The sequence below is a fragment of the Lactuca serriola genome, chromosome 5 (genome assembly GCF_051521515.1).
Source record: "Lactuca serriola cultivar US96UC23 chromosome 5, Lser_US96UC23_V15, whole genome shotgun sequence".
NCBI lineage: Eukaryota > Viridiplantae > Streptophyta > Magnoliopsida > Asterales > Asteraceae > Lactuca > Lactuca serriola.
Genome location: NC_136412.1, coordinates 253,113,936 through 253,136,653, shown reverse-complemented (window position 1 = coordinate 253,136,653; position 22,718 = coordinate 253,113,936). Strand labels below are relative to the sequence as shown.

Below are 22,718 nucleotides of genomic sequence, written 5' to 3'. Positions count from 1 at the left end.
CATAATTGCACAAATCGGAAATCGCCCAATGTCATCCATCGAGTGCCGACTCTCCATCACCATTGATATCAAGATATAAGACTTCAACATGTTCAATTGTAATAATTTTATTTATTTATTTATTTATTGCTTATACAACCCAACCCAAACCCGCAAGTAGTATTTTTCGGGTTCACTTAAATAGTGAAACACATGGTTTTATGTTCTAGACTCGTTACTGCATACAATATGATAGTCGAATGTGAAGGGCTCATGACAGACGACATTGTCAGATTTTTCACTAACATCCACAAACTAGGCACTGTGATCCATCATCTTAGGTCACCCAAAAGGTATCGGACATTTACTTGTGTATGTGAGGATTATCTAAAAATCTAATCACAAACAAAACCATAAACAATTGTGCATTTGGATACTCGGGACCACATTGTCACACTTATCCTAACATGATATGGACAAGATGCTTAAATCATTTTTCAAGAACATAAGCTTTTTGATTTTATAATCAAACCAATTTCCAAAGATGATGTCATAATACACACATACCTATATAATACTCTAAGTAGCAAGGATAACTCAACAAAGTTCAAATAAAGTGAAAGATATGTGTTTTCGGTAACTTACCTCAATATAAACTATAAAGCCAACATTAGATCCTCGTTTACCAAATGGCTTCTAGTCCAGCGGTATCCGGTGTTACCCTTCCTCTTTGATGTTGAGAGTTCAAGTTCCATCGTGAACATAAGTGGATTTAAAAAATAGTTTTGAAATATGTTAGATTTACCATTTCAAAAAAAAGATACTCTCATTTAATGTCACATTAAATATGTTAGAGTTACCGTTTAAAAAAAAAAAAAACTAGACCCTCATTTAATGCCACGTTAAATAATGTTACGATCTTAGACCATCTACATCGAGTCTTTCAAGTATAATTTGCAATGTCACTAAGCAATAATTTAGTGCCACCTAGGACTTCATCTTGCAATATATGAAAGGCTTGCAAATACTTTTATGATAGCCCACCGGTTTCTCTTTCTAAAAATAGATGAATAATAATGAGCTCTCCACTATTTGTAAGACCTTAACATGACACCGATGTGAGTGCTCTTAGGCATCCACGTCGGTCTACACAAATTATCCCATAAAAAAACATATAAATATAAATATATATATAACAATATTTTTATTCCACCATCGATTTAACTATAAGTCGTAGTAATATAATATATCACATATTTAGATAATTAAGTCAATCCAAACATCTCATTTAAATAGTTATATTTAAACATAATCTTATATTTACGAAATCCTATTTTGTGACTAGAAACTCCATGATATCATACAACATAAAATTTTATTTAATCTATCTTAATTATCTATTTTGAATTTAAGTAAATCCCTATTATAATAAAAGAAACTTTTTGTCTACGTGTCATATTCTCTATGCTTATTGGGTTCAAGTCCAATTACTAAACTACCCTCCTATAGCTTAAAAATGGTCAAAGATATTCGGTATCAACCCCGTAAATTTTGAAACAAATAGGTTGACTAACTAAATATGTTCATCCCTAAAACGCGGCTTCTCCCCTCCCTTTTGCATTTTGAAAATCAAATCGCACAACCATATTTGTTAATTGGTTTAACCTATTAACTCCATTATTTGTTCTGAAAGTTGCTATTGAAGATTATAAGATGAATGGGGAAATCTCTTTAGTCACGATAGTTGCTTGATGAACTAATTTCCCTCAAAGGTTTTTGATTATCGTTTGCTATATAACAGGCACCAATTTTAACAAAATTAACTCCAAATATTTGAGTGTGGAAATCTTTGATGAATTAGGTTTTTGGATTTTAGGGTTTTCAAAGCAAGGACAACACCAACACCAACACAGAAGGCTAGCGTAGCGGATATGAAAGGGTTGGCCGACGGCTTAAACGGACTAAACAGTTCCACCATGATTGACGGGGAGATTTTGATGGTGCTAATGCTTTGAACGGACTAAAGTATATCATTAAAGGTTAAGTGTCGGAAGAAGAAGCAGGAAAACGACTGGCCTAGGTAAGCATGTGTACAACTTTTAATGCATGTTAACCACCATCTCAACTACAACCATCACCACTCATCGTTGTAGGACCTATTTCTTAGGAGCATTGCATCAGGGATGCACCGATCTAATGAAGTTGCATGCAATCCGACAAAGAAAAATTCATAATCAAATACATAGTAATTTCAGGTTTGCTCTGGTACGTGTTTCTAAATTTAGGCTTTAAATACATGAAAACCAAATACAACGTCCAATCCCCACATAGTTCTAATGTTTTCTTTTTCAGTTTTGTTATTCCTTCTTTAATTTTGATGTTTTAACAATTTTGTTGTTAAGTCTATAGAATCCATGTGTCCCTGCTCAATGGGTTTGGGTGAGTTGTAGCTTGAATGTTCCTCTCATAATCACGGACATTTCGAATATTATAAATTAAAATCTAATTTGGAAAAAAAAGCTAGATTTATATTTATATGTTTTAAAATTGTTTTCATAGAGTGTTTATGTCAAGATATGCGACATTCCATATAACTTGAACCAGGTAGCAGCAGGTAATAACATCTCACTTTTCTTTATTTCTCTTATAGGTATTGTACTTTGAATATAATCACTTATAGCAATAAGGATTGATTTTATTTGAATATATTTGTTGTAATGAGTACTTTTTCCAAAATATAATGCTATAATAGGAATATATAAGAGTAAATGAAGAAGGCAATGCTTCTTTTGACATTAAGATATGCTTTGTTTCGTAGTAATTTTAAATATTAGTTTATTGGGTGATTGCCATATCGAAAAAAATAAGTTTTGTGGTGTGTAATTTTAAACCGTTTTTCCGATTTTCACTTTTTTGTCAAAGAAAAAGAATTACATGCACTATGTATTTTATATGATTTTAATTTAATGGGTTTGATGCTGACGTTCTCACTTCTACTTTTTATAGTACGAATTTTGCCTGCTTTTGTTATTTTAAAGATTAAATACGAACAAGAAGCTAAAATAATGTTTTTTTTTTTTTTTACAAATTATGAATATTTTATAACATAATTTGTTTTATAATGAGATTCTTAGAAATTTTTTTGATTTTCCATATAGGAACCAATTTAAGCATTAAATGTATATAAAATTAGTTTTAAAAAAATCAACCAGTAATATCTGATTGGTAAACATTATTGAAATATTTGTAGCCTTCCAAGTGAGTGGAACTAATTGTTTATAGTATTAAACTAGATGATTTGTTCATTTATATATATCACCTTCAATTAAATTTTTTGTTTCAATATTTTCCATCTAAAATAAAATTTGTTGTATATCAAAATAGTAGCCCTAAAATCTAACACATACTCAACGTCTAATCATAATAATATTGCATGTAAATTTTGACATTTTAATTATAAATTTTAGAAATTTATAAATCATTTGTAGTTTTTAATTTGTAATTCATGGTGTTATGTTTATTTATTTTTATTACATTTCTCTTATATTTAGTTTTGCGTATATCATTGTTATTTCTACAATTGATTTTGTTTATTTTTTTACATTCTAATCAAATTTATATTTTGTTAGAGAAATTATAATTAATTATATTAAATGTCTTCACATACATAACGAACACCAGATATTCAAATAAAAATGTGATATTAGTTTTAAATAATCAATATAAAAGTCTAAACACAACTTATTTCATATTAGTTTAATAAAATTTTATAATGGTTTTACCCGTGGTTTCCATGGGTTGTAACCTAGTATATTATATTTAACAATTATATCTATATATTAATTTGCAACTAGATGAAAGTCACCCGTGCCATTGGTGTGGGTTTGAATACTGCTATAAACTGCTATAACTTTTATTCATCAAAATTCATTAATCTCGTAATCTAATAAACTAAATCGAAAACATTTTTTACGTGAATTTTACTGCCAAAATTAGATCCTGCTACAACATCTACTGAAAGGATTTAAAAATATCTATATTCTAGCCTTTATTCCAATCAACAAAACCTCATGGTCATCTAAATCTTAGATGGTAAACCGATTATACCGATTATGATTTGTAAGTACATGAGTCCAATGTGTGACCTTTAATGCTCCATATGTAAGATAAAAAACTCTGGTAAACACATTCAAGAAAATAACCTTATTGAATCGAAAAAAAAAAATAATAAACATAAATAATAAAACCAAAGCATACTCCAAATTAGTTGATCTTTTGTCCTATTTGTATTAAATCTCTTCTAACAAAGCTTTCCAAAACCTATTATTTCCTGTCTAAATCTACAAAAAAAATGTATGATCTTAATTGGTAAAAAAAATCACACTTAAGTCATTAATCCAGCTATACAAAACACGTTTTACCTAGATTTGGGCCCACATCCACCTTCCAAACTACCTACTTGTCTTGATATATTTTTTCTTTTCTTCTGTTACAAAACCTAAACCTGAGTGACATAAAAGTGAAACTAAATATTAAACCGAAAACCAAGTTTTGTAACGTTTTTTTGGCCCCAATTCAAGTCATGTGACTATTTTTGGGGCCAAATTTGCAAAATTAAGCTACACTTAGAGACCAAAAATGTTACAATAGCCTCAAAGGACCAAAATTGCCATAAAAAATTATTGGGACTAAAATTACAAATATCAGCAAAAATTAGGGACCATAAATGTAATTTACTCTTATAACAAAGATTAAATTACCTCCTTCATTTCTCTTAAGAGTATCCATAATGGTAATTTCAATGGAAGAGTTTAATGAGGTGGCAAGTCTAGTTGTCATTTAATGGATGAAACTCTACCATAGTGAAATGTTACCTTAACATTTAATGGATTTAGAGTTCAATGGTCATTGAACTCTTCAATGGGAAAAAGGAAAGGTTTTAATCTTAAATACATATTATAAATTAGCTTTTGTAGCTTTCTATTAAACTTTGTAGAGTTAAATGCATTGTAGGAAAAAATTGATTGAGTTGTATGAAATACAGAAAAATAATTTGGCAATCCATTGAACTTTATAAAGTTCGATGCATTGTGGATGCCCTACATCCGCCAATTCTTTAAGATTTTTATGTAATTTTGATTACTCGTTATCTTTAATTGCAAGAGTAGACTCAGCATTGGCCAATTTTTGTGTGAGCTCTACCATTTTTTCTAAAGTTTAGTAATTCTAGGCTTTGTTAGCTTGTTCTAAATCTTTCTCAAGCATCGGTACCTAACAAATTATGTAAAACATATTTAATATATCTATTTTACCTTATAAAATATATTTGGTCAAACGCTGAAAATTAAGTTGTACAAACCAATACTGCATTATGTACAAATAGTTTATGCACTGCTGATCTTATTTGTTCATTAAAAGTCAAAAAGTCAAACGAAAAAGTCAGATACAGATACCTGTTATCTTATCTCGTGTTAGTTTCACCTGGCGATATTAATTTGACCAAGCCCCTTCCTGTATCTCGGGATTTCCTCTCAGCACATTTATGGCATTAATTTCTCAAGAAACCCTAATGTCGACCTTGAGAACCAGTGATATACCCTCTTTAAAAAACACCAACCGATGACATCCTGATAGGTCGTCGTTTGGTACTCCGCCTCAAGCACCACACACAGATCTTCCTTTCTCCCCTTTCTCCCCCGCAATGAACACCACCATCGTACCGTTACATCGTCATCAGCAATTTGCCGGTTCCTCATCTTCACCATCTCGCGATCTGATTGTTTTAAGTTGCTTTCCACTTCCCCTTTCACGTGTTCGTCATCTCACAAAAAAACTTCGACTATAGGTTTTTTATCTGTAAGAATAACAGGTTTGATTTTAAGTTTTTCTGTTTCGCTTATAGGTTTTCTATCGTTTGAACTTAACTTAAAGGTTCAATTACAGCCACCACACCTTCGTTCTGGTTTCTGGAAGTGCATTTGGTGTAAAGGATAATGCTTATGTTTGGTAGGCTGATCTGCAATTAATGTTTAAACTAATGTCTTCTTTTGCAGATTGTTAGGGTTCATCAGGAATCCAAGAAGTTCACAAATCATAAGATTATGGAGATCAGGTAGGTTTATTTGAATCTGGTTTGCTATTCCACGTTTCTTATAACTTTTATTGGTTTGTGTAAAGCCAAAAAAATCAAGGTTTTAAGGATTTGTATTATATGTTGTTTTAAGGATTTGTATAGTATGTTGGATCTCAAAGACGGCATGATCATTTCGAATGCAACTTTACAGTTTATGAAATCAATATTTCTTTCAATCTACATTACATTTTTTTTTTCTACAAATCATGTCACTGGTGATTTTTAATGGATGTTTTTGTTGATTTCCAGGCAAGAGTTTATGAAGGAGCTCTTCATTTAGATGAGATTAATATTCTAGCAATCAGAAGGTATGGTTACAACTTGAGATTAGTTTATTGGTCACCTCAGTAGCTTTTTCCTTTTTTTCCGTAAGAGTTCCTTGTACAACATCATCAGAGGAAATGGCCCACTGTCATTCTTAATTTTTCTCATACAAATTATAATAATTTGCATAAATTTGTTATTTTCTCTAAGGTACCTCTTAATATTTGTAAATGTGTTGGCATCGCCTGCATATGTCTGGTCAAACATTTGTTGTCACAAGGTTACTGAAACATAAAAGTCTTGTACTTTATGGTTCAAGAGTCATAGTTGATTCTTGAAATGATAAAAGGCTTCATTAAGAACTTCATATAAAAGAGTGTAAAGATGCATATAGTGACACCATGTTAGAGTATGATTATGGCCGAGAATTAGCTATACTTCGAAGTGACACCACACTCAATGATCAAAATGATTTTAGGGTCATGAATTCGTGATTGAAGAAAGAAATATGACTTGGAAAAGTCAAAGGTCAAGGAACCGGTCAAATTGAAACCTTTTATCTGTTAGCCACATGCTATCTAATTTAGAGGTTGTTGGGTATGATCAACTTGGGTAATATATAAGTTAGTGTATGAATCTATTATGTTTTGGAATGTGAAGCTGAACTATTTTATCATAATAAATGTATGATCACATGCATGGTATTCCTTTGCCTGACTTCTGGTCGAGGTTGGTGACTATAAAACGAAACTAAACAATCGCAAACGCTTGATAATGGTAAGAGTTGTATGCCTCTAAATTTATTTATTTATTTGACATGATTTTTTAAAATATGAACATTTTCTTTCACAATTTATTGATTTCCAAAGTTATGCAGATACATAAGCCACTAGAGGGGGCTGCAATTAGTGGGTATCAAACTCGGGTTAGTTGTTTCATGAAACTTTTAATCTTTATGACATACAAGTTGATGGTTTAATAGTTTGATACTTTGTTGATAAAAATGGTTTAGTGCAACAATTGTGAGGTTTATGTAACGGTTAAATTCTTGTATTGTAGTGATTTGGCATCTTAATGGTTACTTTAGCGCAACAACAAAGATGGTTCCAATCACTATGGCTTTTTTTGTGAATTTGGAATTCCATATACTTTCTGCATAAGACACGAATTAATGAAGTTTTAGATGTTTGAAATTGAGAAACAATTTTGGAGTTACTAATAATAGCGTAGAGCATAGCCGGCTTATTCAATTTTTGTCAAGTTTACTTCTTAGTTAGCCTTTGCAATACTTGGTCACATGTAATCTATGATCATAAAGATGCATTGTTAACCAATCTTCATTTGTAATTTTGTGGTTTCCATAAAATTGTTTATTTGTTATAAAATTTACCTTTTTAGATTATCTTCAGGTATATTGTTATTTTTTTATTTATAAGTTAAACAACAAAAATTTTCAATATTAATATTGTTTTCAAGGTATTTACTATTTATTAATAAGTTAAACAACAAAAATTTTCAAGGTTAAAATATTTTTTATTTATAAGTTAAACAACAAAAATTTTCAATATTAATATTGTTTTCAAGGTATTTACTATTTAGCCTTTGCAAGACGATGTCATTATATTCAAGAAATTATAATAAAAAATATTTTAACCTTTTGGACTTATGAATAATTAAAAACTGAAAACAAATAGAACGGATTAAAACAAAAACAAAATATAAGATAAAAATGTAGTAACTCAACCACCGTTATGGGCATGTGAAGATTCATTATAAATTCTTACAAAATATTTATATAAATACATATTGATGTATTGAATGTCAGCATGGTGAAATAATGGTTATTCATTATGGAAATGTAGTGGAAAAATGAAAATATGCATCTTCAAATAAAAAACTAAATTTATTTTCACACAACTTATATTCTTTTTAACTTGGACAACATTATACTTTTGTTTTAAATCCAAAATAACCTACCTAAATAGGCTAGTTTCCAAGTTAACTGTTATTGGTTTATTTTTTTTACATTTGTGTCAAAGTTTGGTACTCAATCATACATGCTTTTCAATAGAAATAATTGCCGAAATAAACTATTTGCACCCGTCGCTTAGCGCGGGTAAATGACTAGTATATATATATATATATATATATATATATATATATATATATATATATATATATATATATATATATATATATAACTGAATATTAATAATTAAAGAAAATAGAACTTAGATTATTACCTTATCAACTTTCTTCTTTTCAAGCCTTGCAATTCTTTCTTCCAATAACATTTTGTCACCCAATAATTTCTTGTTGGTTTCTTCAGTTGCATGCAAGCCTGAGTTACATGTTCTTAACTTATCTTGGATTCTTTGTAAAACCTATGAACATATCATCAAGTAATTGATTAAGAAATAAGAATAACAAAGTTAATTTAATGATCCAAAGTTAAAATCAAGAGTAAATTACATAAAACTGTCCTTGAATATTATTCTTTTTTTGCAAGTAACTTAAAAACTCTCTTAAAACACAATCTGTTGGTAAATATTTTGCCAAACAACAATACACATGTATTAACAAACACAAAACAACCAACCCATTTTAACTTTGAAGTTTTTATATCATTTTTAGTTCATTTTTCAAGATGAATATTTTTTCCTCTAAAATGTAGTGCACTTTCTTAGAAAGAAAAAACACTGCAATAAGCTCAAATAAGTGAGAAAATTTTGAAAAATAAAACATTTTGGGACTATAATTGAAAAAATGAATTATACTCAGGGACAAACATGTAACTTACTCTCCATCATTTTCCCTGTTTTCTAACTTTCACATAAAACTCCCAACTCATATTTAACATGCCAGTTGATGCAACTAACCCATAGGTTAAATTGTCGAAATAAACACCAATTATTTTTTTTAGAAACTAAACTTTACCATTAGTCAGCAACTTTTCAAAACGTTAAATTGTTTATCTCCTAACCTTCTCGAGCTTTGATAAAACTAATAACGTCCCATTTTTACCCCTCTACTTAGTTAATTTGTTCAATAAGGAATTTATTGACCCACTTAATGTTGCATCAATTAATAAGTAAATCGATTGTGTTATAAAAATCCTAAGAACATAAATCAGGAAATGATTATTCATGCTAATAGAAAATGGAACTACAACCAATGTTGGAACTCATGATATACTTGGCTTTTTAGATGATTCTACCAAATTATCCTAAAAATATATCACAACCAGAATGTTGATTTCTATAATTGAAAGTAAAACATATTTTTATAAAAGTTATAAAAAAGAAAAAATATCGGTTTCATAAGTATACCTTTTTATCTTTCACTTTTCCCTCATATTTAGTCCTTCATGTTACCTTTGTTTTCCTCTACCAAATGTATAATCTTGTTAGAATTTTAAAGTAAAAAAATGAACTTTCAATCAATGAAAGGCAACATAGATATATCGAAAATGAGTAAAAAAGTCACAACCATCTACCTATATCTTAGGGCAACATCACCAATATTTTTGTGTTTTGTTCTGTCTTGTATGAAATACCTTGAATTTATCTTTAGCCATCTAGGCAGTGTTGATAGTGGGTCTGCAATTGGGTGGTAAGGCCTCATTAGGAGCTTCTGCAAATGCAATATGAGGATAACTAGAGTGGTATGTATATTCAACCTGAAAATTAATGACATCAGAATTCCATTTTTTATAATAATGTAATATAAAAAAGGTTGAAGTAAGAATGACCTCAAATATAGAAGCCCAATAGTAATCATAGCGACATCGGAATTTCTTCTTCTCAAAAGGGTAAAAGACATGCTTTGTTTTATAATTCAGCAGTCCAAGTTCACATAGTTTTGCGTATTGAAAATCTACACCTGCAAGAAAATTAAGAAATTTAAAGAACACTTCAGATTTAGTGCGTAAAGGATAAACCCACAAAAAAATAATGACTGAAATCATCCAGAAAAATAACATAGTATTTAATACCACTAATACTCTACATAGGGGAGGTCCAAACATGAGAATGAATGAATTGAAATAGAAATAAAAAATTAAAAGTAGATAAAGAAAAAGGCAGGAAAACATGTTTGCCTAGCTGACATGACTGACATAAGCTACTGTTTTTATGACTCAAAAAATAAATAAAATTAATGGAAACAAGGTGTTTGAAAACTTGATGTTCTGGGTGACCCAATCGTTGATGCCAAAGCGAAGGAGAAATGGTCGTGAGAGCTTGCGGAAGAGTGAAGGTGACGAGATAGAGGTCACCCGTATGAGTAGAGTTTGTTTGGTGCGTTAATCCTTCACAAAAAAAACCAAAATCATCAAATTCAATGCTAAACATATTATCACGAGCATAAATTAATTTTTTTATGATATTTGGTGTGATGATAATGTTTTTGAGAGTGAGAGTACGATATGGGTTTGAGTTAGGAAGAACGGAATGACCGATATTTTGAATAGGAATTTTAGTACCATCACCAACTAACACATATGAGGGTGAAATGTGTTTGTCACTAATAGAGTTGAGTATACCTTCATTTGAGTGCAGATGAGATGTGGCAGTCGAATCCATGTACCATCCAGTAGAGTTAGGATCATTTAATTGCATGGTGTTAAACATTTGAGGTAACGATGTAGCTTGATTTGTATTGGAGCCCGAAAACCAAATCCATGGTGGTGAGATGGGATGTTGAATGTTGATGAGTGGTATTAAAAACTGCCTGAGGGGCTGTTGGATGAGCAGATCGTGGATCAGTGTGGGCCGAAGGTGACATTTGGGCCGAGAAGTGATGGGCGGGCATTGGATTCAGAAAGGGAAAGAGGCCTGATGATGCAGCAGGGGCTGCCGAATGTTGTTGTGATGTTGTGGTCGGCAAGGGGTACCACCCGAAACCCCATCCATGGGGGGCATTAGGCTGATGTCAAGAGAAAGAAAAATTATTTCAACGACCTCCTCGATTGGTAGATCGTCTGCCACCATGATTATTGTGACCTCCGGTGCGTTTGCCGCGAGAATTGTTATTTCCACAAAATTCACGAGAGTGTTGATTAGTATTTGAATTTTCAACAACAAGAACAGTGGGAGAAGAAAAGTTGTCAAGATGTGTACCCAATATAGTTCTCTATTGAATTTGATTCGTAGTTTGCTCTTCAAGCGCAAGTATTGAGCGGGTTTCCAAGAAAGTAGGGAACAAAGTGCGATGACAGAGGATACTTGCAATATGATCAAACCGAGAATGGAGGCCATTGATGGTATAACTTACCAGATTCTTTTCAGGGACGGGAGCTTCAATGTTCACGAGCAAGTCAACAAGGTTCTTGATTCTGGAGCAGTAGGCATTAACAGAGGTATCTCCTTGAGAGATATCGTGTAATTCTTGATCCAATTGCATGGCTCAAGCATCCTTCTTGTCACTAAATAGATTTTCCAGAGCACTACATAGATCAACAACAGTTTGATTATTCTTGTGTATATTCTGGGTCAAGGATTGAGTCATAGTACCAAAAATCCACATCTTGACAATAGCATCAACACGAGTCCATTCCTTTTTGTCAGATGTGTCCGCAACTTTGTCATCTGGTTGACTAAGATGATCGTTGACTCAAAAAGTGACACAGTGGGTTTCAAATACACCACGCCATGCATCATAGTTCATACGTTCCAGATCAAGAGTGAATGGAATGTATGTCTTGATGTTTGTTATATCGTATGGCTTATCAGAAGAAAAAAAAGGAACCGGATTTGATGTCACCATGATAACAGGGAAGAAAAAGAAAAGAATAGAATGAGAGAAAGATCAGTGGATAGAACAGGAAGGGGTCGACGATTAGGGTTAAGAAGAAAGGTTTTTATAGTTTTGGTTATGATACCATGAAATCACAATATTTTCCAGTAACCCTTCTCTCATTCATTAAACAGTATAAATAGTAAAACAATACAAGAGGCCACATAATACACGAAAGAGCCTGAACAACTAAAGAGCCTAAACAACAAGAATAAGACTAACAATAAAGTCCACTAACAAGGATAAGCATATAATTTTCGAAAATAAGGGGTGGTGGCTAGGGAGCCAAGTCGAAATTTAAGCCTTCAGGGTTTAATTTCCATAAACCCCTAATTGTGATCAATTCATTTTAGTGCACAATCAAATAGAAAATATGGCTCTGATACCACTGATGGACTTTCTAGATTATAAAATGTTACATGTAGCGGAAAAACACTTAAACACTTAAGTTCACATGCAACCTAGAAATGATCTATGTTTTATCTAGGTTTTAGGTCATTTTTGGTCACTTGACTTTTGACTTTGTGCTCATTTGGTCACTTAACTCGTTTTAAGTTTTAAAAGGTCATCGAACTTTTGGCTTTGTGCTCATTTAGTAACTTAATTTTTGGTTTGGTCACTTAACTTTTGGATTTGTGCTCATTTGGTCACCTAACTTTAAAAAATGTGCTCATTTAGTTACTAAACTTTTAATTTTGAAAGTTTAGTGACTAAATGAGCACAATTTTTAAAGTTAGGTGACCAAATGAGCACAAATCCAAAGTTTAAGTGACCAAACTAAAAATTAAGTTACTAAATGAGCACAAAGCCAAAAGTTCGATGTCCTTTTAAACCTTAAAAAGAGTTAAGTAACCAAATGAGCACAAAACCAAAAGTTAAGTGATCAAAAATGACCTAAACACTTTTCTCTATTGATAACAACTAACTATAAATATCAAGAAATCCTAGGAGAGAGGCTATGAAATTGAAATTCATATTAGATTAGGGTTACATACCTTTCGATTATTATTGTAAATAATCAAAGTAGAATCCTTCTTCTAGATCTTTAACACCAAAGGAATGGATGCCTCTAATAGCTTGTACCCAAAACCCTAGTAGCAAGAATACTTGAGGAGAGAGGAGGCTTGAGCAAAATTTTTTCTCTTGTATGGAAGAATAGAGTGGATGAAATAGGGCTCCCAAGGGACCCTATTTATAGGCTATAGGATAACCATAGAAACCCTAATCTTGAATTAAATAATAATATTTCAAATTCAAGATAATTATCTAGTATCATTATCCAATAGGATTATCCTAAAACCCTGAAAGATTAGCCAAAATTAGGCCCTATCTAGAAGGTTCTAGAAACCCTATTTTGTTCAACTATTGAAAAATTGCAGCTTAGTCCATGTACTTCCAATTAATTCTAACCAATCCCAAAATTAATTCTGATTAATTCCAAATTAATTATTACTTTTTCCAATTAATATATTAATCATATATTAATAAATTATTTATTCCAATTTCTAATTAATTTATTAAACATATAATAAATTAACAAATCAGTCTCTTCTCCCAAAAGTCATTCTATCCAAATACTAGTTTTGAGGGCAATCCAAAATGGACTTTGTTTCTAATTCAAGAATATATCAATTTAGTTATTAGTTTAGACACATTAATCCAACAAAGAGTTCTAAACACTTTAAGCACTTTATACCCTAAAGCCTACATGTCTCTCATGCCTTTTAAGCAATGCTTACTTTCCCTTATTATATTTAAAAGACCATGTCTTGCTTTCTAGAAACTAACTCATATATATATATATATATATATATATATATATATATATATATATATATATATATATATATATATATATATATATATAGAGAGAGAGAGAGAGAGAGAGAGAGAGAGAAGATAATTTTATAAAATTCTAATAACTCTTTATAAGATACAACTTTAACTTTTAGCTAAAAGACAAAAAAGTCTTTCTAGTCCAAAATAATGTACATGACTTAATAAATCACACCATATGATATTTTACTTGCTAATGAAAATTAATATTTCCATGATATAAATAATTTCCAATTAATTATAAGTTTATTGAATATTTTTTAAAATTAATTTCTAAAAAATAATCAATTGTATCAGTTTGGTTTTAGTATGACCCATTAGTATCATATATTAATTAGCAATATCACTTTAATATGACTCTTGAACATACTAAATCTTTCACACCATCTGTGTCTTCTTCTCCAATATTATAACTTATGTATTACCATTTCCTGATTTCAACATCAGATCCAAGAAACGAACCACGAAAGCCTTCATCATGTTTCCGATATCGTCGATGCTAGGATTGATCATAGGAAGCCTTGGACATTGGTTGATGGAGGTTTGCGATGACAACTCTTTGTATCATCTTCTATATTTCTTCTTCTAATGTCACCGACAACCTTCATTAGGTTTTCGACAAGGTTTATATTTTTGGGTTTGCGCATTTTTTTCTAAGATCTGCATTCTTGGGGTTTAACCTTGCTTGATGAAGCTCAGAACTTAGAAATCGAAATCAAAATGAACCTAATTTGGGTATGTTCTAACTTGATGATGTTGATGACTCATTTTAGTTTTTTGATTATCTTGGTGGATATCTATAGGAGAAATCAGAAACATAGAAACCAAACCTCAAAGCCCATGTGTTCATCCTGTAATTATTGCATTCTTCATGTTGTGGATTCTTCTGATCATATTAGCTCTTGGTTACTTGTTCATCTTCCAAATTTCTGAAATCTATTGAAGTTGATCAATTTTTTGAAATCCATTGATTTGCATCAAGTGTTGGATCAATTTGTACCTGACTAGTCAATTCTTCCTTTTGCAACCTAAGCAAATATGACTAACAATCTTATAGTTCTTAAACTTATAGGAAATCAATTTGGGTGTATGTATGAACCTATTAATGTTTATAAGAATGGGACATTTAGGATTTACAACGAATAAGAGGAACACTAGAATCATATTTATGTTTAATGGGAAGTGGCGGACGGTAGGTGATGGTGGGAGGCGGCATTGAGCGGCGGCGACAGTGGTAGTAAGGGTTAGGGCATGGGTGAAGTAGGGCCATTTCTAATTTAATAATAAGTAACTTAATAAAATAAAAGTATCAAAAACAAAAACTATAAAAAAGATTAAAAGAAAAGATAAAAAAAGTCATTTTATTAGGAATTTAGTAGCTCTCTAATTAGATCTAACGACTTAAGGATGATTTGTATAATATTTACAAAAACACAAGAACCGAGTTTGTTTATTTTTTTGAAGTTGAACTATACATATGCCTATTAGGGAGAAGGGAGTCATTCCCTCCCAACCCACTGAACCCACTGCCACATCACTTTTTCTCTTTTATTTTTCTTCATCTTTCCCAACCCACAACACACGGAAACCTTATCTTTTTGAAACCACTCAACCCATTCAATTAAAAAAAATACAAAAAAATCAAAGGTAAAATCTTAATTAGCAATAGAGTTACCGACGGTACCACTCCCGCTTGAACAGGTTGGTTAATTGATTTCACTAACCCACTTCATCATCTCTATCTCATTTTCTCTTGTACCATGTGTTTTAAAACTTGTACCTTAGTTGTTTTGTATTTTTTTTAATTGATTGGATTGAGTGGGTTGAGAAAGATATGATTTCCATGTGTTGTGGGTTGAGAAAGATGAAGAAAAAGAAAAAACAAAAATTATTATGGCAGTGGGTTCAGTGGGTTGGGAGGGAACGAATCCCTCCTCTCTTATACATACCATAAAGATTTTTTTTTTAAAATTTTCTCAAGTATTTATAATTACCGTTAGTTAATTTTTTTCTTCCACCAGATATATTTTAAGATATGGAAAGGTTCTTGACTTATTGCAAAAAGATCACCAATCTTGGATAGATGATACGATTTCATGATGTCTCCTTTTTTTTTTTCTCAAATTCTTAAAATGTTTATCTTTCCAAACTATTATTCCTCTCGAACAGAACACTTGCATGGTTACCTAACTCCCTTTTATACATTTTTATGGCATGTTTTGTCTTATTATTGCGAATTTCATTAAGGGAGATGTATCACGTGGAAAAAAGACAAAATTGCAAAAATGGTCCCTGTGGTATGTATTTTTTTTGGGATTTTAGTCCAAACCACGACTTTTTTGGATTGGTGGTCCTTTTGAGGTAGTTTCGTTGCGTTTTTGGTCCCTCGGTAAACTGAAATGACTGTAATGACCTTGGGGTATTTATTTTTCATTTTTCTTTCATTCTTTTAAAATCTAATTGTTTTCTATTTATTTTAATAATTAAAAAAGTGGGGCCACCTCTCTCTCTCTCTCTCTATCTCTCTCTCCGTTATCATCCCACGCTGATGAACCCAAATCTGATGAGGTAGTGTCGAAATCTGATCAAGGAAAAAGCCACGATTCAAAAGACACAAAGATGAACTATTATTCAACATACATACATCGATCACACATACATTGATGAACCCTGAAAAAAAAATCCTAAGTTCTCAGATCCGAAAAACATATTCATCGCACAACACATTGTTCAACAAACTACACACATTGATTCAACTTGTTATGAGGTTTCACAGACTGGTGAACTTGATTCAACACACACACATACATGCTGATTAAACCAAATATCAAACACCGGACCAACCTGTTGCACCTACAATCAGACACATCACACCATTCTTTCACTTCATCTCCCAACAGTTCCCTACCCCTGTACAAACCACTTTTGGAATTGATTTTTCCAGACACAAAAAGGGGAAACATCACAGGTCTGGCCTCAAATCAAAATCAAACCTATAATAAATTATGTTGTAGGGCCGGTGAGTTCCCCACCCACATTTGTCAGTCTTCGGTCAAAGAAGCACAATGTCCTTGGTCGAGCATCGATTCCCCTTCTCTGTTCAAGTTCTAAAAAACGTAACAAAAAACTTCTCCAATGAACACGAACCGGGTTGCAGTGGATTTGGGGTTTGTTTACAAGAGTTAAGTACACGACGAAATAAAAATTACAATAAAAAGAATGGAAGCGGGCTCTATATTGATGAATTCCAAGCAAAATTAACTGTGCTTTCCAAAGTTTGTCATTGGTGCCTGATGGAGAGAAATCGGTGAGTTCATGTGAGGATTTAGGGAAAAGAAGGGAAGGAGCAGGCCTATTGGCGGCGATGAGAGGGAAAACGGGTTAGGGCAAAGAAGGGAAGGAACAGGCGGTGACGGTGCAGGAGGAGGAAGTAGACGACAATCGTGTGGTGAGAGGGGGGGGGGGGGGGAAGAATCGTCGACGATGATGGATTATTCGAGGGTGGAGATCATCAAAAACATTGCGTCTTCAGTGGTTTATTTGAGAGGGTCGATTATAAGAGAGAGAGAGAGAGAGAGAGAGAGAGAGAGAGAGAGAGAGAGAGAGAGAGAGAGAGAGAGACCCAAATTAATTAATTAATTTCTTTTTCATTTAAATTAGATAAAAAAAACATAAAAAAATATATCAGAAGGGCATTTCAGTCATTTCAATTTTACGAGGGACCAAATTTACGTACAAACATGGCCAAAATGATCACTAATCCAAAAAAGTTGAGGTTTGGACTAATACCCAAAAAAATTGCATACCACAGGGACATTTTTGCAAAGTTGTATGGAAAAAACAAAAGACTATAGGGACCAAATTTGAAGTTTCAAAAATATAAAAATTCATATGAAAAATAATTTGATCATTCGTACATTACATTAAAACTGAAATAGTAAAATCGGAAGAAGGTATCATTCAAACCTAGATGCTATAGTTGGCGTGGGTCGAGTGCAAATCTCAAATTTTCAGCAAACACCACCTACGACTCCGACTCACATACAAAGATGGAGTGGGAAGCGGACGAGAAAGAGGTAAAAGCCGCCGGAGCTGAGCTTCTACCGGACGGACGTAGAGGACTCCGCATTCATGGCTGGGAGATCGAGTCTAGCAACCGTTCAATCCTCACCTCCCTTAACCTACAATCGTACTCTCTCTCTCTCTCTCTCTCTCTCTCTCTCTCAATCATACTTCAATTGTAGTCCTATAAGCCAATTTGACTTAGGGTTTTACATCGGATTTGTGTTAAAGTTGTTAAACAATCGATTTTTTTATTTAAAGCACATTGAATAAGAGTTGAATTCTGCGAATTACGTTGTTGTTATAACGTTATAATATGTAATTTGTTCGGCGATGTTCTGGAAGCTCTTAGTATAATCTGTTTAATAAAGCTTGGAATTGTTAGGAATTGGGAGAGTGATCGAGTACTTGTTTTGATCTTACATGAGGTCGTAAGGAACTGTTTGCTGAATTATGATGGAGTTTGGACAAATCAAAATGTTATGAACTTGGATTGACTAGCTATTTTCCTGAGATTTGACAAAGAGGGGCCTTAGGTGCAATATAAACCTGGTTTGGCATACAAAACATGGATACTTATCCAATAATTTGGATTCACGTGTTGGCATTTGGCTGTCATGTTTTTGACTCAGAAGGAAATGTAATCCCCAATACCAGCCCCCTCTCCCCTCCCTCCTTCTCCCAAATAAATGGAAAAACGAAATAAATGAAAACCTAGATTTGCATCTACATATCTTTTTGAATTTAAGTAGGGCGACTGACACAAGTTATAGATATTAAGTTGACACATGAATTGTAATTCTGAATTGGTAGAATTGCATTAAAATAATTTGTGTGTAGCCTCTTGCAAGTTATGAAGAACACTATATTATGAAACTATATTTTCATTCCTGATAAGTTATGGATACTGTTTTCCAAAACCTTTTGCAGGTGGGAAGAAAAGCTTGAGACAACCCACTTGCCAGAGATGATGTTTGGGGACAGTTGTTTGGTTCTTAAGCACATGAGCAGTGGCACCAAAATTCACTTCAATGCTTTTGATGCTTTACTTGGCTGGAAGAAAGAAGCCCTACCCCCAGTTGAAGTCCCTGCAGCTGCACACTGGAAATTCAGAAGGTTATACTTATACACTCTTATCTTCACTCTTCTTCTTAATTTTTAGTTATTTAGTCACTAACATATTGTGTACAAGAGAAGCAGGACAATATATAAAAGTTGAGGAACAAATAAAAAAATGAGAACTCTAGTACCATGTGTGAGCATTCGGGATAAATTTACATGAAAATATATTGGAATTATCAGTTTGTGTTCATTTATAAATTACAATTAGTGCTTGATTAGTTTTTGAAGAAAAACTAAACATACCAATGTACTCTATTGTCATTACTAGCCTACCTAGCAATACTAGGTTCCCTCTTTTCTTTATGTCCAAAGATTTTTTCTTTAACTATTGAGTATATGGAGCTTTTTTTGAATTCTCCCAAATATACCCTTTATTAATTGTGATTTTTGATTGAAATGAAATAAGTATAAAAATTGAAATGATACCATGTTGTAAGTTTTATTGATCATACGTGTTTTAAAAGATTATGCTTGAATTTTGAAAACATGCGGATCAATTTTTTTAAAATATACTATTTACATCATATCACGTATATTTTGTGTAACTTAGACATCCATTTGAACAAATATAAAAAAAATGATTATACATAAATACCTGTTTGCATATAAATTCATCACTACAACCTATTCTCTTTGTGATATTTTTCTGCCTAGTTAGTTTTGTTTACCCTAACATTTTATGTCATTTTACATTTCTTAGCTAGCTTATGCTTATCAGCTAGTTTTTACCAAAGGTTAATTTTTATCAACTAGCAGCTAGCAATTTACAAGATGTAGAGTTCCATCCAATCTCAAATTTTAATTTTTTCTATTTTGTTTTGCAGCAAACCCTTTCAGCAGGTGATTCTAGACTATGATTACACTTTCACCACACCTTATTCTGGAAGTGAAACTGTCGAGGTAATTAATTATTCAGTTAATTTTTTTTTTTTTAAATCTTTATAAAGCAGTTGGATGGTGATATACTAAATTACAACGTTTTGCTAAAATATATTGGAAATGTTATCTTGATGATGATCAGAGTGGCAGTGATAGTGAGGAAAACAAGGGTTGTCTAAAATGGGAGGATTGTGATGAAGAAATTAATGTGGTTGCACTTGCATCGAAAAAAGAACCTATTCTCTTTTATGATGAGGTGATTTTGTATGAAGATGAATTGGCTGATAGTGGAGTCTCCTTTTTAACTGTGAAAGTGGTAAAAAAAAATCTTAAATTTTTCTTCAGCTAATCCTTTTAACCTTCATTTACTTTGACGTGTGTTTTTATTTTTCTTGCTTTTTGTAGAGAGTGATGCCTAGTTGTTGGTTTCTTCTCTTACGTTTCTGGGTGAGTTGACTTCCCTTTGAATAATAATAATTTAATATGTTGGTGCAATTTTTTTTTTTTTTTTTTTTTTTTTTTTTTTTTTTATAATTATAATATTCATGTGTATCTGTTGTTACAGCTTAGAGTTGATGGTGCCCTAATGAGATTGAGGGATACTCGTGTCTTTTGCACTTTTAATGAGAATTCAAAGCCACTTATCATTCGAGAGATTTGCTGGAGGGAAACTACATTTAAGGCTCTTGCTTCTGTAAGCCTTTTTTTCACTCTCTCAAACTTAATGGTCAATGTTGTTTTTTAAGAGAATCTTAATAATTTAAAATGCAAAGAAAGCATCACATATTTGCTTATATTTCTAAATAAATGCAAAGCCAGCAATATAATATATCATCTTGTAAATGGCAAGTAAATTGAAATTTTGGTCCCTGTGGATGGTGATTTTTTTTTTCTCGTATAGATCCAAAAAGGAACCTTTTTTCAAATTTGGTCCCTAGTTCTAGGTTTCATTAAAAAAATTTTTTTAATGTTTTTGGATTGTCAAATTTAACAGCCTAGCTGTTAAATTTGTCAAACTGACCATTTTGCCCTTATCTCTGTCATCTTCTTCATCTCTGTTCTCTACTTCTCTAGAACCCTAAATCAAACAATTTCAACCATAATCCCAAAAATCAAATCTAAACTTAATACAAAATATATTTAGATTCGTAATCAAAACCCAGTTTCATAATCTTTATCCCTGGAATCAAACATTACAAACCCTTAGTGGATGCAATAACTTTGTTAAGCTGGAAGACAAAATTCATAAAACGGAGGCATAGATGTTAAAACTCATATATACAAATCTTCAGAAATAGAAAATCAGAATACAAATTTGATTTCAAATGAGAGAGGAGTTTATTGAATTTCAATTGAAGAACTAAATGAGCTTCAGCTATGGACCAAAAATCACTAACCACAGGGATTGAATTTTCAGTTTACCCTAAATATTAATCCAGCAAATCTCTAGCAACTAATTTCACCATTATTTCTTTTAAAGACAAACATGGGAATTATTGATTGGAAACTTGTAAGAAATTTTTTTGAAGTTTAGTTATGATGTTGTTGTAATGTTGTTTCTATGCATACTTTATATGTTATATGTATTTTTTTTTTCTGTTTGTTATTTAAATATAATTATGCAACTTTAAGCTTATGATTTTTTATTGAATTTAGTTCTAAGATAATCAATAAAATGTGCAGAAAGGATATCCTTCTGATTCTGCCTCATACAACGATCCAAACATCATCAGTCAAAGGCTTCCCATTGTCTTCCACAACACCCAAAAGCTTAAAATCCCTTCCTGATACCCTGTTAACTGTAAGCTTTACTTTATTTATTTTCAGTAATCTCAACTTTTATACAATCAATTGCTGTGTGATAATCATAATATATATATCTATGCTTTCTGGACAACTAAGTGATTATCATAAATCTGTTGATGTATTATGTATATGATATATGATATATGATATATCCACTTCCTTTTTCATTTAACTTCCGCATTACCTATATATATATATATATATATATATATATATATATATATATATATATATATATATATATATATATATATATATATATATATATATATATATATATATAAACTTAAAAAAACCCATACACACTTGCAACAAAATCATCACAAGAAGCACATACACAATTTAAATAAACCTAATCAACAAAGTTTATACATACATACATACATAAAGTAGATTACCAAAATCACAACTTGAGAGTTAAATCAAGTGAGAGTTGATCCGAAGGCTGAGGAGCCACCATTTGTGAATCCAAGTAAAAACTTCCAGGCCACATTAAACCCTCTTCACCATTCACCCATGTTGCTCCGTACTCACCCACTGTTACCATTATTTGCCCTCCTTCATTTGTGGTTGGTGTATATGGAAGCGAGTGTGTATGCACACCAAGTGTTCGATGAATTGGGAACTTAGTGTCCATGTTAAGAGAGTGGTATCTTCTTGCTGCATCTCTCTCCCTTTTGTGAGCATTTTGATGACCCCCAAGTGCTTGTGGGCTGTAGAACTTCCTCTTGCAGAAGTGGCATATCTTCACTGAGATTGGTTTTGATCTTGGATAAGAATCTTCAAAGTTTTGTCCCACGTTAAGATTCAGCCAATTCTTTTCTTCATCTATGGGATTCAT

The 22,718-nt window shown here is 31.9% G+C and overlaps 2 protein-coding genes and 1 long non-coding RNA gene across 4 annotated transcripts; 2 read left to right on the top strand and 1 right to left on the bottom strand.

Annotated features, from left to right (window-relative positions):
• The first annotated feature begins 5,470 nt into the window (after positions 1-5,470).
• LOC145054027 (uncharacterized) lies at positions 5,471-7,778 on the top strand. 2 transcript variants are annotated; one of them, XR_013684679.1, is made up of 4 exons: positions 5,471-6,091; positions 6,362-7,153; positions 7,254-7,301; positions 7,436-7,778. It is a non-coding gene; the product is annotated as an uncharacterized LOC145054027 (long non-coding RNA). The 2 variants fall into 2 exon arrangements; XR_013684678.1 differs by having other exon boundaries at positions 6,362-7,301.
• A 10,142-nt stretch (positions 7,779-17,920) lies between these two features.
• LOC145054026 (TIP41-like family protein) lies at positions 17,921-21,968 on the top strand. The gene is made up of 7 exons (XM_079002160.1): positions 17,921-18,197; positions 19,001-19,186; positions 20,017-20,092; positions 20,214-20,387; positions 20,477-20,518; positions 20,637-20,765; positions 21,755-21,968. The coding sequence occupies exons 1-7, from the start codon at positions 18,058-18,060 to the stop codon at positions 21,857-21,859; spliced, it is 852 nt and encodes a 283-aa protein (XP_078858286.1). The 5' UTR covers positions 17,921-18,057; the 3' UTR covers positions 21,860-21,968.
• A 312-nt stretch (positions 21,969-22,280) lies between these two features.
• Positions 22,281-22,718, bottom strand: LOC145050385 (zinc finger protein 7-like). The gene has a single exon (XM_078998644.1). The coding sequence runs from the start codon at positions 22,716-22,718 to the stop codon at positions 22,281-22,283; it is 438 nt and encodes a 145-aa protein (XP_078854770.1).

Coding starts and splice junctions, on each gene's coding strand:
- LOC145050385 (XM_078998644.1), bottom strand. CDS start 22,718: ATGAATCCCATAGATGAAGAAAAGAATTGGCTGAATCTTAACGTGGGA.
- LOC145054026 (XM_079002160.1), top strand. CDS start 18,058: ATGGAGTGGGAAGCGGACGAGAAAGAGGTAAAAGCCGCCGGAGCTGAG. Junction 20,519..20,636: donor TTCTTCTCTTACGTTTCTGG/GTGAGTTGACTT, acceptor CTGTTGTTACAG/CTTAGAGTTGATGGTGCCCT. Junction 20,766..21,754: donor CATTTAAGGCTCTTGCTTCT/GTAAGCCTTTTT, acceptor TAAAATGTGCAG/AAAGGATATCCTTCTGATTC.